The sequence below is a fragment of the Numenius arquata genome, chromosome 8 (assembly GCF_964106895.1).
Source record: "Numenius arquata chromosome 8, bNumArq3.hap1.1, whole genome shotgun sequence".
In the NCBI taxonomy this organism is placed as follows: Eukaryota; Metazoa; Chordata; class Aves; order Charadriiformes; family Scolopacidae; genus Numenius; species Numenius arquata.
The window spans coordinates 55,031,563-55,050,417 of record NC_133583.1 but is presented as its reverse complement, the minus strand read 5'-3'; the positions used below and the strand labels follow the sequence as shown (position 1 = coordinate 55,050,417).

Below are 18,855 nucleotides of genomic sequence, written 5' to 3'. Positions count from 1 at the left end.
ATGTACTTTGGAAATCTACTTCGGAATATTTTTCTGCCAAAAATCATTCCACAGAATGTTTTGTCTTACTTCTACCTTGCAGTGCTACTTTTTCTAAAATCCAAATATTTGTGGTTTTCATCTGGGCAGTTTAAAGAAGCTGAATGTATCTTATTTTCTTACTTATCTGTATCTATCACACGTTCACCCTCAGCAGAAAATGAAGTTGGCATTGTTTTGCTTAATTTCCATTAAATCATTGATTTTCAGTAATAATTTTACTATCTTTTAATTTCTTCTGATGTGACATGCAAGTCAATATTTTGATTATTTTGTACAGGCTAGACGTTATGCTAATTGACCTACAAATATATGTGTTAATGGTACCTTTTCCTGTAACAGTAATTAATGTAATAAGTTAAGATCTTTTTTTTTTAAATACAAAATAAATGTATTTATGTGAAAAGACTTAACCACACTAGTTAAGAGAAAAAGTTTATGTATGATGAAAAGTATAATATGATTACAGGCTTCAGGGTTTACACAGTAAGTGGTAAAGGAGAGGCAGCATAACACCCATCTGTCGGCAAGGATGCACAAGAGATGAAAATATGTGTTGAGATCATGCTCTGAGTGCTCTCTCTGTTACCTTCCACAGCGGCTCCGGTAGACGTCCCTCAGGATCCCTATTTATAGTGTAGCTGGTTTGAAAGGATGTCCTTATAGTCACATACATCATGTTCCAGTAACTTTCCATTGCAGTCATAACGTAACTTTTAAACAGAATTTTCCCCAGCACACAGTGGATGTCTTACTGTGCACATTTACTGGTAGGGAGATCTCATATTTAATATGTTTGCATATTTATATTCTTGCTGTTGTTATCACGGAACCAGTCCTAGAGTGGGCTGCTAAACGCTGTTGCCTCAGGAGCTGGAATCCTTAAAGTTGGTTATCCGTTGTGCTCTCATTGGATATGAACGCAGCATTGTACTTGACTACTTTAGTTCTTTCCAAAGGGAACAGAAGTATTCTTCTTTTCATCATATTTTTCCACTGGTGGTAGTGGGCCAACATCATTGCAAAGCTCCTTTTGTTCTTAATGTACTTAAAAACATCCTTTTTCCCTATTATCCTTTGCCCTGCTAGTTGCGTATTTTATTATTTTTTTTCTTGATATCTTTTAACTTGCTTGCGCAGGGAGTGACAACAACCATGGATACACTGGTTGTGCAAATAGGTGCTATTTGCCTTGCATTTCAAAACTCTGTGGTTTTTACGTCTGGAATGCTGTTGAGCAGCACTTGGATGATGGTGATAAGTTGTCTCACGTTCTCCTACCTTAACCGTGTAATAAATCCCAAATTGCTGCTCTGTCACCAGATGTTTTCCAGGCTAAGCAGTAACTCCATGAAAAACTGTTAGATAACTCCATACGTGTGGTTTTTATCTTTGGTTGCTCTGTAAGCAGTGTATGTCAGCGCATTTGGGGAATTTGGTGAGCGAGCAACCTGTAGCTGACACTGCAGAAGTTAACAAACAGGCAAAACACAGCTTTGGTTCTTTTCCAATGCTTTCTCCTCCTCACCTCTGTTTGCACAGGAGCATGGTCTGCTGCAGCTTCAAGAAGGAGCGTCATCATACAGCTTTAGGTCGGTGCTGTGTACCATGCTGTTGCTTTGCTATCATACTTTCATGACCTTTGTGTTAGGTAAGATTGTTTATAATAACTCTTGGATTTGATTAGTTTCTTGGGGGACACAGAGGGGAAAAAGTTGATTCCATCACCTACTTGTTGGTGTATTGTTTGTTCATGATCAGATTAAATATAACTCATTTGTGAGTGATTTTACAATAGTGAACATAACTGAAAAGAGTGTCTTAATCTTCAAGCTGGAGGTCTGTTTAACGCGTAAGAAGGGAGACAATGGGGATGGCAAAGGAAGCTGTGAGAACTAAATCTGTGTTCAGCAGTCAGGTGCATTAGTTGGGAGGTTCAAATAATGGCTGTAAGTGATGACTTCCTGAACACTTTGTCCATGTTTATGTGTCATCCCTGACTGTTTTGGGAGGTGATAGCTTCCTGATGAGATACGCTTCCCTGTTACCTCCTGCTAAAGCATTCTACAAAATGTGTTGGGCTGCGCATAAGTGAGTTTTCACGTCAGCGAGCAGAGTGTTGTTCAGCTCTTCCTGCTCGCTGGCTTAGCGCAACACCAACCTGTATTTACACCTTGCTTACCAGAGAGAGGAACTTACATCTTGGCCAGTTGAGGATGGCTAATCAGTACTTTGCATTCCTGTTCTCTTTTTTTTCTTTCTTTCTTTTTTCTTTTCTTACTATTTTTATCAATTGCATTTTTATGCATTCTAGGGACAGGAAAAGGAAATGTTGAGGAGGCAGAAAGACTACTTAAGCCTTACTTGTCTCGTTATCCAAAGGTAAAATGAATCATAATTTAGTTTGGTATGGTTGTTTAATATTTTTTTGCCAAATCTAGACTGTATAGTCAGCTTGAAAACTGTTATAGAATACTTGTATTTTTATTATTATTTATTACAGGGAGCCATATTCCTGTTTTTTGCAGGCAGGATAGAAACCCTGAAGGGTAATATCGATGCGGTAAGTAATCCTTTCGCTCTTGGGAAAGTAAGTCTCGAAAGCTTTAGAAAAACTCCTCCAGGAACAAAGTTTCCTTTTCGGCTAATGCTTCCTGTGGCTTTGGCCTATATGTAATTAATAGTCTATGAATTCCAAATAGGAATTTTGAAAACTGACTAGCTTGTTTGACCAGCTTGCTTTGCTACCCTTCTCAATTTCTGGTGATAATCTAGTCTGCCAGTATTAATGACACGGTTTTCTCATTGTCTTTCCTATCCTAAAGCGAGTTTAGCCTTTAATAACATCCAGGGGAAATCCTTTGCCTTCAGTCTGAGTGGAGAGTCATGCGAGACTTGAAAGAATCAGGGAGGTGAAGAATGTGTGTCCAAAATACTCTGAGACAGAGTATCACCTGGTGTGCAGGGCAGTAGCTCCCTTGAAATCTTTGGAGCTGCAACAATAAATGTCAGCTCAGCATCTCCCCTTTGACTTTAGTTTCCTGATTTCCCTAGACACAAACATTCATTTTGCCTGTGAATAATATAACTTCCAAGAACGGGGAGCTCTGTGGTAGGGGTAAACTTGCTAACACCAGGATGACTGTGGAGCCAAGGATCTCCTGCGTGAAGCTAACAGATGTGATTTGGGAGGGGGGGCTGTTGATAATTTGGAAGTTGCAGGAGCCATGCCGGCAGATCATGGAGCCCCGGTGTCTATTACAGCACTGATGTATGTGCATTTACACATGATTAAGGCAGCGTTTGGAAATCTCTTGTGTTCAGGCAGTTAATAGGTATGAAGAATGTTGCGAGGCTCAGCAATACTGGAAGCAGTTTCATCACATGTGTTACTGGGAGCTCATGTGGTGCTTCACCTACAAGCGCCAGTGGAAGATGGCTTTCTTCTACGCAGACCTGCTAAGCAAAGAAAACACTTGGTCAAAGGTAAGTCAATTGGAACGGGAGGGCGGAAGGCCCTGTAGTATCTGTTAACTTTCAATCAGATTGAGTTGACTTTTTGTAGCTTTTAAGCTTTTGTGGCTTAAAAGATGAAGATTGTAAAACAAAACCTGGTCTGCAGTGACTCTTACAGAACAATGTGAATTGCAGACATTCAAATCTGAATAGATTGTGGGCAAACAGAAGTCCTTTGGGCCCGACTTGTAGATGAAAAACAGCTTGTTAAAGATGTTCTGCTGTGTATTGACTGGTTGTGTCATCAACACACTGCAATTAGTGGCACAAGTTGCCATTTCTTTCATTACACTATGGCTATAAGCTCCTTTAGTGATGAGTGAGGCTAGCCATGATGGTGCCTCCAGGATAATAAATATAATTAGAGAGGCGCCTCGCCCTGTGCATCTGAAAGAGAGAAGCTCTACCATCCAGAACCCTGGTAGCTTTCTTCTGCTGAGCCCCAGGGAAATCTGTCAGAAGGGATTAAGTCTGGCCTGGGGCAGGAGGAGTGGTTGATGCGAGCTTTGTTTTTTATTAATGTCATCAGACTATGTGTGTGAGGAGGGTATCTCTGGTTTTTCTACTACACATTGTATGTATTGGCCAAGTGGAACCAAAACTGACATAAGGTCCAAGCAGTCAGGTAAGAGCAACTCTCAGTGCTCCCATTCTCCTGTGCCCCTGGGGATTCCAGCAGCATGTTCAGCCAGGTGCATTCATCTGCAGAGCTCCCACAGAGCTCCCACGGCCAGGGGGGCACCACCTGGCTAAAAGCTTTAATATCCTGAAATGCTGTAGGATGAATATTAATGTGTGTCCTTTTAACCTGTGTGTAGAGTTTCATACTATATTGTAGAAGCCTTAGAGAAGTAAAGATGATGCTCCTTGTTAATACGTGATCTGCAGTGGAACGCGATAGTAGCAAACTAGTAGCTCCATGAGCTAAATGAAAGATGCTCACGTATATGCACAGTTACATTCCTGTGTAAAGAAATAACCACATCTTAAAATATTCTAGAAAACTCCTGAAACTTATGGTTACTGTAGACTCCTTAAAGCAGTACTCAAGAACTCACCAACTGTTACTCTCTACTATTGCAAGAGTTGTAACATCCCCTCCTGCTTTGCTTTCCTTGGCTGCTGAATGTGCGATTGCTCAGGATCCCCTATGAAATCAGAACTTTTCATAATCTGAAATCATGAAACCCTTCAAAAACTGTTTCATGGTCTCTAAAACCTAATATTTGAGAGATGCTACCAAGTTGTGTTTGGACACATAGAAGTATGGTAGGTTTTTTTTTCTCCGAGTATGACCTTTTTATGAGTTTTCTAGTATGTATTCCTGTGAGTAATAAAAATTCACTTTACACAAACATGACATTTGTTCTTGAAATGTGGACATAAACTATAAGCTCATAGAAAGTTACCAAAGACATATATGACAAAAAAAAAAGTCTCTACTCCATTTTCTAAAATATTTACCTCCTGCTTAAAATTTTGTAAGATTACATCTGTTTGTGTACAAAAGCAGCAACTTCTTCCTCTTTGTTGCTGTTTTCTGCTTTGTCAATAACGGTGATGCTGTAAATTCATTTTTCTGTACAGATATTCTTGATTGCATTTACAGGCTACTTATATTTACATGAAAGCTGCTTATCTCAGTATGTTTGGACCAGATGACTGCAGTCCTTTTGGAGACAGCGAAGCTGAATTATTTAGGTAAAATTTGCTAACTCCCGGTTATAAGAGTTTCCTGTCTTTTCACGGCAGAGTGTTGGGGGAAGAGAGGCAAAACTATTCATTGTGCAGTTCGGAGGATCTGCGCAAGTAGCATTGGATTGGTAAGAAATTGCAGAAAGAAACATTCCGTTAGACTAAAGTGGACCCTGAGTTCAGACAGCAGATTTCTACTGGCCTGGAAATACTTTAGATGTAGACAGAATATTAAGGTCTGTCAGCCATACAGTGGCTGCTGCTGTTGCATGTAATACTCACATTCTTTTTTGGTTTTTTCCTTTAATCAAAATGGCATGTAAGATCTGAAAGCCTTCAGTGGGTTACGCTACAAGACATGTGCCTCCTTAGTGGAGACAACATCAGTACAACTTGATTCTTGGCTTTTGAGTCTGAGAGGAATATGAAATAGTTAAATGTGCAAGTGAATATATGCATTATTAATACAGTGAGTTAACCTGATTGTAACGTTTAAGCTCAAAAATGCCTAAACCTTGCTGGGCCAAAGAAAATTGATTACTTTGGGGGTTTTTTGCAATTTTTCTATAAAACCTAAATATCACTTTTTACATGCTTACAATATATTGATACTTTTCAGGTTTTCCATACCTTATGTAATCATTCCAAGCAGATTTCACTGGATTTGGGATCCAATACGAATTGAAGCAGTTTTGGTGCTTGGGAGAATGGGAGGAGGAATACTGACAAAAGCTAGCTTGCTTCTTTCTTAAGCTGTGAAGAAAGATGGGCCCTTTATAAATTAGGTGCATCATCTAATTTATTCTTTGGGTGGGGAAGAGTCCCTCTTCCTCCTGCTTGATTAAAGAGGAAGCCTAGAGATACATGTGCCCTGCATAAAGAGAGCTTTTGTGAATATGTATTGCTCGGCTTCCTCAGAAGTAGCAATAGGTGTATAACAGCTTTTTTAACTTCTCTTTGGCTTGATTTTTTTTTAATTTATTTTAAGTTTGAATGTTTTTTTCCCAGGGATTCACAGAGGAAAAATTCCTTACATTTTCCTTTCAACTTTCAGGATTGTTCCCACTTTGAAACTGAAAATTGCTGGGAAATCACTGCCTACAGAGAAGTTTGCAATTCGGAAAGCTCGACGATATCTTTCTTCAAATCCCATTCCTTTGCCTGTTCCACCTTTGGTGAGTTAGAAATACACACACACACCCTTGTTACCATTTTTTTTTTTTTTTTTTTTTAGTTTTTGGAAATGAAACTGAGATAATTGGAATAGTATCTTTCCATGTTTCTAAGGTAAAACCTCGGCAGGAGACTGGAATGTTCCCAAAGCAAAGCCAAATGAATGCGAGGAATGCTGTAAAACTGGGGCATGCACCAGCCACAGGGAACTAAGCCAGTTGTTTGTGACACGTAAATGTGTTGCATGTGTAACTCATTATTCCAGCCATAGACCGGCATGCTCCCAACAGCTTTCTTTTGATTCTCTTTTGAGGAACTTTGCCCTAGGTCTCTTCTGTCATGTGTCATTTACTGAGACTACTAAAAGGAGACTTTAAGATACAATTTGGGGGGGGGGGGGAGGGAGGGAGGGAATCAAGGAAACAATGCAGGAATTGGGGACTGCATGTAAGCATCTATTTAATGTGCCCCTGAATGTTTGCGGTTTGGTGCTCTCCAGAGCAACTCACAGGATAAAACAGCCAAATCTTTTAGCCAATCCAGAAAACCATTGCATACTATTTATTTCTTTATTTTCCCCCTTTAATTCTGGCCAGCTCTCTGTGGCCAGATGAGAAGAGCTGCGTAAGGCACCCATTGCGTGGTGCACTTACAAAAATCTGTCTGCAAAGAACACATAAAAGAACATAAAAGGATTTTGACTCCACAGGTTTGCCAAATGCAGTGGTGTTAACGTTTGCAGCCCTTTGAGCTGTCATGTTTGAGAAACAGATGGATAATTAGTAAATATTCTTTAAGAAAATGCCTGAACAAGGAGAGCCTCTTGGAGACACTAGTGAGTAGTCATTTCTCAGCCCACCAGCTGGGTATGTGACACAGTGAAGAAATAGAGCTGTTACAGCATAGCGTGGGTATTCACGAGGGGCCACTTTCCACTAAGTCATGAGACTGAAATGAGAGAAATAATTAGGTTACTTTGATTTGCCTTTCAGGTTTCAGAGATTGTAGAGAGTAAGAAAGGTACACACCTGGGGTTTGGCTGGACTATTCTAAGGGGATTTTAGCAGACTAGGTTTCTGTACCAAGGGCTCTCCTTGGGGATGGCCGGGCACCGTGTCCTTTGTTTCTGCTGCAGTTGCATTTCTGAGGCAGCAGATGCCGCAGCTGACCAGTTAAAAGTGCTTTGAGGATGTGGAATTGGGTGCAGAATGTCATCTCTAGGATTTTTCTTTTCTCTGTGAAGGGACTTGCTGAGAGGAGCGAGTCCTCAAGCAAGTCTTAGCTCAGAGATTTAGCCTAGAATAAATGTAGTTTGAGTACTTTTCTGTCAAAACCATGTTAACAAATCTGCACTAGATACAGTAAGTTCATCACGGGTTTTCCAATCAATAGAGACCAGATGGTGGAAGCAACAGTGACTGGAGTTAACATATTGTTTCATCTATTCTAGCCCACAGCTTTTTGTACTGTAGTTCCAGAGCTCAGTTATTCTCTACAGAAATTTTATCGAAAAGCTTTAAATTCTGAAATACAGACTAGCTCGCATAAGTAAATGGAATAAATAGCTTGTCGTAAGTCTATATAATATTTCCATCTTTCTGATTGCTAGTGGCAATGGGCACATTTGGTCTGGTGATATACCCTAAGTGAGAACCCCAACATCAAATAGGAATTAAACCAATAGTTTTTAATAAAATTAAGAACAGTTGATTAAGAAAGAAGTTACTTTCTGTGGGAACGTCAAACAAACCTGAGGAATTTGAGGGGTTTACAGTTCAGCTCTAAAATTCTGTTGAATTGTTTGAAGCTTGGCTTAAAGGTTGGGGGTTTTGGTTTTCTTTTTGGTTTTTTTTTTGTTGTCCTGAGATTTCATATTTTTTCTATGGAAGAAATACATGGTAGTTATTTATAGTTATTACTGCCCTGTCCAGGATAGAACTGAAAAACAAGAGGAGACTTTTATCAAGGGACAGTTAGCCATGTGCCATGAATGTTTTAAGTCTGCCTGTTTTGTTGGTACTTGACTTCATCTATAGGTGGGACTGTGTTTGCATTCTATTCAAGCCATCCTCCTTGCATCACGTGTGGTAAACAGTTCTTTAGTTGTCTTCCAGGGCTAATTTGTTCTGCAAACCAATGTAACGGGTTTTCAGTTGCAATGAAAATATGTTTTGACAAACTGACCTTTTATTTAAGGATTCTGTAACTTTTTCATCATACAGAGATAAACTAAAGTACTTGATAACTGCATTTATCCAGCACTGGAATTAATGATGCTGTCATTTCTCCCTGACCCTAGGAAATGATGTATATCTGGAATGGCTATGCTGTAATTGGAAAATGTCCCAACTTGACAGAAGGCATGTTAGAGACTTTAATTGAAGCAGAAGCAGCATTGGCAAGAAGTTCAGGTAATCATTGATATGGTTTAAACAGTGCAATAGCTAAAGATATTATCTGTGAATAAAGAGAGACACTCATTAGTAAAGTTAATCTGATCGTAGGAGGAACACAGATAATGAAACCATAAACTGTTTATGCAGATAACAATAATTTTCCTTTTTAATATAGCAATATCTTACAGTAGTAGCAAGTGATTTTACATCCACAGATGTGTATTAGGAATAGTTTATGACATGTATTAAAAGACTGTTTATTTTGCTAGCTCAAAATGTGTTGACTTGATTACTTGAATCACGAAGCTTTGTTATCCTCAGATACTGTATTTCAGTTTTGAAGGATAAATAGAAGGAGACAAGTCAGTTTTCTGTTCTAAAAGGGCTGCCAATTTATGATGTGTCCTTGGGCTGAATGGTACTGATGTGTCAACAGTGCACTGTGGAAAGCAGGGACACCAGGGATGGGCTTCCTTTGTGCCATGAATGAGTGTAAGACAGGGGACAGTATTGAACTGGAACAGGGGACAGTATTGAACTGGAACAGGCTCTGCTACCACATCTTCTGTCAGTCTCGTGGATGTTAATTAGCCATCCATGAGAAAGTTCAATTGATGTTTATTTCTTGCCAATCTTTCCCAGCTCCTATGGGAGCACAAACAGTCTGCACAGCTTTTCTCACCGTTTTTCCTTACTAAATATTTCATCTTATTATTATATACTGCCTGCCTGCAAGAGGATCCAAGCCCCTGTTACCAAAGGAATATGGGCTAAATCACTGCATTGCAGTCTTTTCTGGGTCCTTGGTCTTCCTGTGCACATTGTGTTACAGAAGATTTGAAAGAATTGCCTGAAAGACTGGCTAAAGCTATCTCCTTTTTAATTAATTGTGAAAGAGAACAGAAAAATATTTGCAGTGAAGGTGACACCTTAGAAGAAGGCTTTTGACCCTTTCACTCTCTTTGTCACCCATTTTGCTACATTATTTTGAATAAGTGAATTACTTCTTTATTCCTTTTTTTTTTTGTAGATGGTAAATTGTGTAGGAGGCTGGCTTTTTCCACGGACTTGTAGAAGCTGATTCATGTTTATAAAACATGATGAGGACACGTAATCAAAAAGTGGGATATATTTTAAATGTGCCAACAATTTAAAGTATTGCCTCTTCCAAATAGTAACTTGCTGTTTCCATTGCTTTTCTTGAGCTTTCCTGACAGTGTTTGAAGCTAAACTATTTTACTTTCTCTGTCTCACTGTTAGATTCAGAATGCAAGAGCCTAACACTATAGTATTATGAATGTGAGAAAGTTCTCATAGTGGTGTTATACGATACAAGATGTAAAAGGGAGACTGTTAGTGGAAGTAGTGTCTAGTAATGCAAATCTGCTATGCATAATTGTGTCCAGGATAGGTCCCTAAATATTTGCTTATGCAATCCAGGGCAGTTTGTAGGATGTAAGTAGAGAAAATACATACATGTGAACGTGTTAATGGGATAGATGTCCAGATGAGACAACTGATCTGCTTTATTATTATTATTATTAATTTTAAATACTCTTCTGTGGCCCTGAGTCATCTCATGTTTCTAAGTTACTTTGCTGCGTAGTCTTTGGGCATCTTCCCTGGGATTTGCTTTGGTGACAGATGTATGTAGGTGCCCCTGTGGGACTTAGCAAGAGAAGTGACTCCAGTTGTGGGGTCAAGGCCTCCAGCTGCATAGTCCAAAGGGGAGCAGCTGTTTCGTGCTGTATGTGTCAGCATTTTAACAGCTGGAGTGATAGAGGAAGAACCAGGTACAGATTGGAGTGGTGGAAATAGGGTGACATTCAATAGCACAAGAGGCACAGCATCGCACATTTTGCAGAAGTTCTTATTAGCTGGTATTTCATGAACTGGAAATGAGCAAGTGGAAGATTTTGCTTGTACATTTTAAGACTAAGCTGCCTACATGGAATGGCTATGAAAAAGCCAGATGTTTTCTTTGAAATGTGTCATGCAAAAAATTTCTGATGGTGTAAGATTTTTAATAACGACTTTGAACTAGGCTCTGGTGAGGCTGGTAAGACTCTGGGCACTCAGAAGTATAAACTCAAAAGAGGTGAAAAGAAGGTATGGTAAGAAGATGAAGGGATGTGAGGTGCAGGTAGCAAAGTTTGGCATGTTTTTGTTTAGCCACACGAAGGCAGAGAATTGCTAAAACACTTGCCTACGAATGGATCATGTGACTAGGAGTCAAGGAAGGAGAAGAGCTATCCGTACTGAAGGGCAATAAAGGCACGTGGTTAAGAGATTATAAGTTGGACCTCAGTATTTCCAAGTGGACACTTTAAATTAGGTTTTGGGTGTCAGAACAATAAGATTGTGGAATAGCTTTTCAGTGGGAGTAGGGAGGGAAAGAAGAACCCACCAATTTTTAGACAAAGTTTGATCAATTCATGGAAAGGTTGATGAGTGTTTGTCTCTGCATAAAATGAACTGAATTGACCACTTAGTTCCTTCTGTCCTGTGTTCCAGTAAATGGGTTGTGCTCACACCTACCTGTATAAAAGTTTTTCTACAGGTAGGAAGGTCTCTGCTGCTCTAGAGTTTTCTAAAATGTGCCATTTACTTCATCTTGCAGCTACAGAACTACTAGTAGATGACCAATGCGTGATAAAACTGTTAAAGGGTTTATGCCTCAAGCATTTGGGCAAGATCTCAGAAGCAGAAGACCATTTCAATTACATCTATTTAAAGTAAGTTTTTATACCTGGCATATAGGAGAACTCTTGAATTTCTCAGTAACTATTCGTTTTAAGTAAGAGGAAATGCAACCATGATAAGAATAAAAAGGAGGGGACTGCAGTATGTCTAGTGTTTATTTCAATTGCTTTGATATAAAGGAATTGCATCTTTAATTGCCAGTGTTGTTAGCCGTGTATGGAAGAACAATTGCAAATCTGCACTTTTTACTGAGATGTTTTCTGCTTTTTTGGTGACTATATATGCATAAAATTTTTGAGATACCACTTCCCCTTTTTTCCTCTCTTCATCTTACCAGTCATGAAGAAGGTGTACCCAAAAAGCCAAATGCAGTCTGCAGAGACAGATGGCAGCACGATTATAGTTGGAACTTCTGTACATCATGCAGTGAATGGCATCTTTTTGTCAATTCACATAGATAGAGCTCATAATATCATCATCTTTTCTAATAATTCCCTGATAATAAAGGCAATGCTTTGTAATCCTGAGAAATAACATACTGTGTAGGTTAGTTATGCAAAATACGGATTTAATAACCTGGAATGCAGCTTTGGCTAGGGAACATGACGAGTCTTGTAATAGAGATTGATTGCTCCTTCTGATCTTTGCTAATCTCCTATTTATTTGTGTTTGGAGCTGTTAAATGAAGGAAAAGATATATCATTTCAAGATCTTGAGGCTATTTCTTTTCCAATGCAGTGAGAAGAAGATAAAATATGACCATTATCTAATTCCAAATGCCTTGCTGGAGCTGGCAATACTGTATCTCGACCAGGATAGAAGAGAAGAAGCAATAAAACTACTGGAAAGAGCAAAGTAAGCAAGTGAAAAGCCTGTGCTAATGTCTGATGGGTCAGTGTGGTATTTTACTGGTTGGCAGGAAGCAGAAACGTTTCATTAATACCATGGAAAGTCATTATTGCATTTATTCAGTGGAAGCACTCATGCACTAGCTTTGGTTTAGACCTTTCTAATGGTAGACATTATCTGATCATTCAGTCTGTGACTTACCCATCCATTTTGATAAGAGCAAAAAAAATTTTAAAGGTGTTAATATGAATGTCAAAGGCTTCCATAAGAAATAATCCATGTGTAACAAAATGTAATAATCTTTGTAGTCTATTTACTTATTCATAAAAGATGTATTAAATTAAATCAAAGCGCTGTGTTATGGCTAAAATAGCATTACTCAAATTGATGGCTCGCAGTGCTGTTTTCTTTCCTTGACAAAATACGTTTGAGATAATGCTTCAGGTTGCATTTAGTATCTTTGTATTGTTTCATCTGCCTCTGAAAGGGAACCAAAACACCTGCTTTTACTATTTTGTGTGATTGATTTTTCTAGCAAAGTAGGTTTATCAGGAATAGTTGGACTTGATCATGTATGTTCTTCATTATAAAATTAACAAAATGTGGGTTTGTGCCTCTGCCCGAGCCTTTACTACTTTGCTGAGCCAAAGTTCCTTGCGAGCGGAGGAGGAGAGGGAATCCAAGCCAAACAACCCTTGCCCTCTCCAAGCATCCTGCAGCAGGGTAATTCCCCTCTCTGCCTGGATCCTGAATGACTCCAGATGTCTGCATCTTTCCGAGTGCAGAGAGTCATGCCAGTCGCTGCTGCAGGTGTGAGCAGCTCCAAAACTCATGTCTGGCCTCAAGTTTCGAAGAGGTCAGGTAGAGCTTTTGTCCAAGTCCATCCACTCTGCAAGACAGTGGTGGATCAGCCTACCAAAGATTATGCCAAAAGCCTGTCAACACAAAAATTAAAGTAATTGCAATTCTTAATCTCCTGTGCTTGTGAGCCTGGTTCTCTGCAGACTTGTGGGAGATGGTAAAAAGAGCAAAAACTGCATTGGCAAAACGCAATGGTTTCACGTTCCTCAAAGCACGCCTCTCCTCCTGCCCTCATTTCCTTTGTTCAAATCTCTTAAGAAGAGATCTAGAAATCAGTGATTCAGAGCTTCTCGTTCCATCTGGCATTTCTGTCCCTTGCTGCTCAGCTGTTGCACCTTTCCCTGATGGCCCTGTGTGGCTCAGGTCACCAGGCCCCCTACGGGCAAGGTGTTTGGCTTAAAGAAGGGCACCAGCAAACAGGAGTTCTTAAAAATCTGTTGTTGCCCAGTGTATGGAAAGCTAATACTCAGGCTTGCTACGCTCAAAGAACTCGTGGAAACTGTAATGATAGGCAAAAAAAAAAAACAACCCACCCAAACACCCTCCTTGTTTCAGTCAGTCATTAAAAACACCCAGTCCTTGCATTTCCACCTGTAGCTGTTGCACTGCATTAAAATGCTCAGGGTTTCTAAGCTTTCAGCTAAAAATGCTGAATGTCTTCGCAGCCACTAGAGGGAGGAGGTGTTGCCCGTGGTGGGTTCGGGGACTGCAGGATTCCCTTTGCAGTTGGCAGTGGTGCAGGCCAGCGCTTGGCTTGTGCTCGGCGCCTGATTTGCTTGACCTAAATCCGCACACTGCTGCTGGCTTGAGTGTTTCAGCCCTGGGAGAAAGAGTGGAGCGAGATGATAAACAGTTCTGGTTTGGTCATGCATGGAAATATTTTGATTTTTGTTTGCGTTACTGGAAACTACAAGCAAAAATATCAGCCTACTGATGAGGAATACAATCTCTGCATGACAAAATCTACTTAATTTAAAGAAAAAACTCCAAAGAGTTTCAGATCAGCGTAAAGCAGAACCCAGTCACCTCCTTTTCTCAGTCAGCCTCTTGGGTGTTGCATACATAAAATTATAAGGGGGTGTAGGATGGGTGTGGAGTCCCTTGTTTTCACAAAGGGACCACCACTGCCATAATGCTTGGTTTGAATTACGAATTTTGAACTGAAATGCTTTTAAGGTATACAGACTTAATGTTATGTTTCTGTAAAGATGACAAATGTCTTCTGAAAGAAAATTAGCATGGTCTAATTCTCTTTGGTGTCTGGATTCTGTATCCATCCTGCAAAAGCTTACGTGTTAATCCCTATTAAGTAGGATCTACACTATCTATGTGGTCCTAGGGGCAAATTTTATTTTTTTATATCAGCTTTTTCATGAAAATACAGATTCTTTTCATGTTTCTGTTAGAGCATGACATAGCTACTGGAGGCTATAGGCAGATGACACTGCTGAGTCAGACACTAGATGTTTGTGGGGGGAAGCCCTGACAGTCTTTCCCTGGGCTGGTGAATTGCTCCTCGAAAGCTGATACGGAGTCCCATGTGTGCCCACTTTCTCTTTCCGAGCTTTTAGGGCAGCAAATTGTCTGTCCTTATTTCCTACATACAGTGACATTAGTGGCAACCACAGGATAGAGGTGGGGTGTTTCCCTCTTCTGGTTCAGGACAGCTTTTCTCTCTTTTTCTTTCTCTGCTTTTTTTCTCTACATCATTGAAATGTGTCTGCTGAATTAAGATGAGTCTATTTTATTAAAATGATCTTTAAAAACATCCTGAAAATGTTTGTATTAAAATGTGTCAGTTATACTTTGAAAGGGGAAAAAAAAATATCGAATTTCTGAATGTAAACTAAGTGGATGTTATAGATATTTAATATGGGCTCAATATTTTGATTGAGTGGACCAGATTAAATTTCTTATTAAGCTATATTTTTCTGGTAATTGCCAGACAGTGGAACTACAAATAAAGAACAAAGAGCTGCATTGTTTGGCTGGGAACACATGCCTTGTATTTTATACGAGTAGGCAACAAAGGAGCTTGTGAAGAAAGGCTTTTTTGCTGTCTACAGTTGTTTTGCTTAAAACAATAATATAAAGATAACTTGAAAATGTTTAAAAAATATATATTCATTAGAGCGGATCTGCTTTTGTTTTAGACAAAACTACAAGAATTACTCCATGGAAACAAGAACACATTTCAGAATTCAAGCTGCCCTGCACCAAGCCAAATCCGCCCCAGAAAATGGAATGCACTCCGGAGCCTCGGCAGTGTCGTAACTTTTTCTTCTTTGATGTCCTGTTTGTTGCAAACTTTGGTGCAGAAAATTACTGACACTTTAGAATTATTTTTCCTTCTCTTTCAAGTCAGTGAGAAACCAAATCATTTAAAATTTTAAAGGTGATGCATAAAACATTAATCGAATGTAATAACACGGCAAAAAACTTCTCAAACCAACCATAACCCTGAAAAATACTGTTTTTCCAACAGTGGTTTTTTTGAATACTTACATCTGTGTAATTCATTTTTCAATCATGTGTGCCTTTCTCTCTTGCATTCGCAACATTTACTAAGCAAGCTACAACATAAAGGAGAACAACTGAAAAAAAACCAAACAACAAAACTTTAAAGATTCGTAGATTTGATCTCAGTTAGCTATAAATGTTTGTTTGAATTCATACTGCTCACAGTTGAGAAGGAAGCATCGCTTTTTCCAAGTACCTACTTAGCTGAAATGGTGTGAGAAAATCTCGGTGCACAAGAAACACAGCAGGGAAGAGCTCTGACGCCTGGGCATTTCCAGTTGTGCATAGAAAGCTGCTCTTCACCAGCTTCTACCAGGCACGTTTTTGCTTCAATAAGAAACTTGCTGGTGAAAAAAAATGGTCTCCTTTATGCAAGTATCTTGACTTTTTCTTTAATTTGGTTTTCATGTCAAGTTTGCTGCTCGTAGCGGCTGAATGATTTATCAAGGATTTGGTGGGGGCAGGATGACGACAGCGTAAAACTGCATCACTTCTTTGACAAGTTTAAAAATTCCTTGTATAAATAAAGGGAGTTCCTTAGGAAACATTTTTTTTCCGTCAGAACAAACGTGATTTGGAGTTTATATCATATGTAAAGCACAAGTCCTTGACGGATGCTTAAGAAACAGCAGTATTGCTCTGGCTGCACAGCAACACCGAGTTCCTGTGACAGTCAGTTCCTTCTTAAAACCATTGTTCTTAGGTTTGCCTAACTTGAGATGTCCATGTTTAAAGAGCTCCTATGGCCTTGTTTCCTCTGTGAAGAAGCTGAGATTGGAGCAGGCTCTCTTGCCACAGCGCTCTGCTTTTCACAAAGGAGAGCCCTTTATCTTTTTGCTCTTTATTGATCTTTCGGGGGAATTTCTGTGTAAGGGGCTTTAAGAGTAGAGCAAAGAGGTAGCTCTGCTTCCCTATGCTGGCTGCCATAGAATCGCTGCTTTTCTGCAAGACTGGTGAAGTCAGATGTAACACATATTTGACTCGTATTTAGTGTTCTCGGGGCTGGCTCCATGTTTGTATGCCTGTGCTTTTTTGGGGCACACTTCTACCTCCCTTTTGAAAGAGCTTCTTCCCCGTGACCCGTTCTGAAATGTGGAGATGGGAGGTCTTCTGACAGCCCCTTTCTCTCCAATGGAGATGTTTGTAAGGAAGATTCGTATCTATGTACCTCACAGTGAATGTTCTTTCTAAAGTGATTGTTCCCAACAGAAGAGAAAAATTGACAATTTATAGCTCTGCTTTTACCTCCTCTAAGGAAATGACATTGTTTTATAATTGCAAATTAATATGCAAAGCGACAGAACCACCTGTTCCTCAACACGGAGAACTTGTGTTGTCTTAAAAATAGACACCCTTTATAAAAGTCTTCCCAAGTTAAAATCATAGATGAAGAATGCATCTTTTGAAAGTTACTTTTCTCCGATAAATTCAGTTCAGAAAAATTTCTCAATTCAGATAAAATTCAGTATAAACAGTTATGCTATTTACATATTGCACATCAAAACTTAAGTGTAAAAATTCAGTCATTCTTTGTATAGAATAAAAAAGTTTCTTGTTCTAGTTCATGCATATAACGCCTCTTCTTCCAGTTGTGTCCTTTTCAAATATTTTGGCAGACTTAGCATCTTTTAAGCAAGCAATGCCATGAAGATTAGCATAAATTGTGCTTAGCAGAAAGTAAACAATTCTTTCGACTGTAGATTCATGTCTCAAGGCTTCTGAAACGCTCTTTCAGATTTCACCCACAAATGAGTTTTGCCTGATCTTAGATACATTGCACAAAGGACACGCTGTGCAATATGCAGTCAACTTTCCCGATTCTTTGCAGTGATGAAAATCCTGAGATTTTCATAGTCGTCTTTAGTCGAGCACAAACACGAGTCATATCATGGACCTGATCTCCAGCTTCAGCTGAGGACTTTGTAGTCAGCCACGATCGAGTAGCCTGTGCTTTCACTCTAACTTTTTAGCTCCCAATCCACAGGAAATATTCACCTTCTTCATGCAAGAGCAAAGATTTACAGACTGTAACATTCTGAACACACTGTGAAGGAAAAGAACACCTTGCTAAAGGATGAATGGTGGGTCTGGTACGATGTCACTGTACACGTTTTTCAATGCGTTACGTTTTTAATTGCCCACCGTTACTCTCTGTTCATCAGTGTACTTCAGTTGGATTCTCTTCTGTGACCGGAGATCAAAAACTCAGTGGTGTCAGTCTGGGCTGGAAGGTCTGTGCTGGGATTGTTTTTCCATGGCTTCTTCTGAAGCTGCTGCATTCTGCCTGCAGCAGCTCTCCAGAAGGCTAAATGGCTTCATCGGTCTGTAGCACCATGTACAGTGAATTAGGGAAAGCACAACTGATGTGAGTTCTCCAACAGCTTCAGCGTCCAGTATGTTCAGCTACCAGAAAATAGCAGATATTCCAATGGAATGACAAATCAAGGATTTTCAGCATGGCCTGAGATTCAGGAAACCTAAGTACCGCTTCAGATGGTTATAGTCAACACCTCATTTACAGAAGGAGCAGTTCCTTCTGCTTTCAATCGTTGAGTTCTCTGGTAATGCTGGAGAAGCCCACTCTGTGCACTAGGCTTTAGCCAACAGCTGCTGGTGTCGACTCTTCTCACTCCTCAGCAAAGCCAGAGAAGTCAACCAAAGGCAAACTGCTAACTCATCTAGCAGAAAATAGTTTTCTGCGCTTGGTAGGACCTTTTTCATAAAACTTACAAACTATTTCTTTTTCTATGTATTTTTTTTAGTAGCACTGATAAGTGGTTTCCTGCCAGTAGCTGAGGAGGGGTAGAAATTCATACTCAGTTTCCTGAATGTCAGCAGCAATTGCTGTGGTTCCCTGCGTGATATCGCTGTGCCATCTGAAAGTGGCAGTGGTCAGGAAGGGAAAAACAGTAAAACGAGCATCACTTTTTATCGTGAGATCTGCTATGTGGAATCCATGGACGTATGGTCTCTCGTTAAACTGAAAGGAGGACATGGGCTGAAAAGTCAGCAGCTCACACTGAGGTCTAATGAGGTGTAACTGCACCAACACCTAGGTCCTATAAATAACACTAGATGAGAGAACCTGTTTGGTGAAGAACCG

General features: G+C 39.7%; 1 protein-coding gene across 1 annotated transcript in view; it reads left to right on the top strand.

The window, feature by feature from the left end:
- Nucleotides 1-15,506, top strand: part of TTC39A (tetratricopeptide repeat domain 39A) — a 35,598-nt gene extending 20,092 nt beyond the window's left edge. Inside the window, exons 8-17 of the mRNA XM_074151382.1 lie at nt 1,582-1,690; nt 2,354-2,421; nt 2,543-2,602; nt 3,364-3,525; nt 5,165-5,256; nt 6,305-6,425; nt 8,723-8,834; nt 11,440-11,554; nt 12,261-12,377; nt 15,386-15,506. Of these exons, the coding sequence (XP_074007483.1) occupies nt 1,582-1,690; nt 2,354-2,421; nt 2,543-2,602; nt 3,364-3,525; nt 5,165-5,256; nt 6,305-6,425; nt 8,723-8,834; nt 11,440-11,554; nt 12,261-12,377; nt 15,386-15,506 (1,077 nt within the window). The remainder of the gene's footprint in view (nt 1-1,581; nt 1,691-2,353; nt 2,422-2,542; nt 2,603-3,363; nt 3,526-5,164; nt 5,257-6,304; nt 6,426-8,722; nt 8,835-11,439; nt 11,555-12,260; nt 12,378-15,385) is intronic.
- Nucleotides 15,507-18,855: the final 3,349 nt, after the last annotated feature.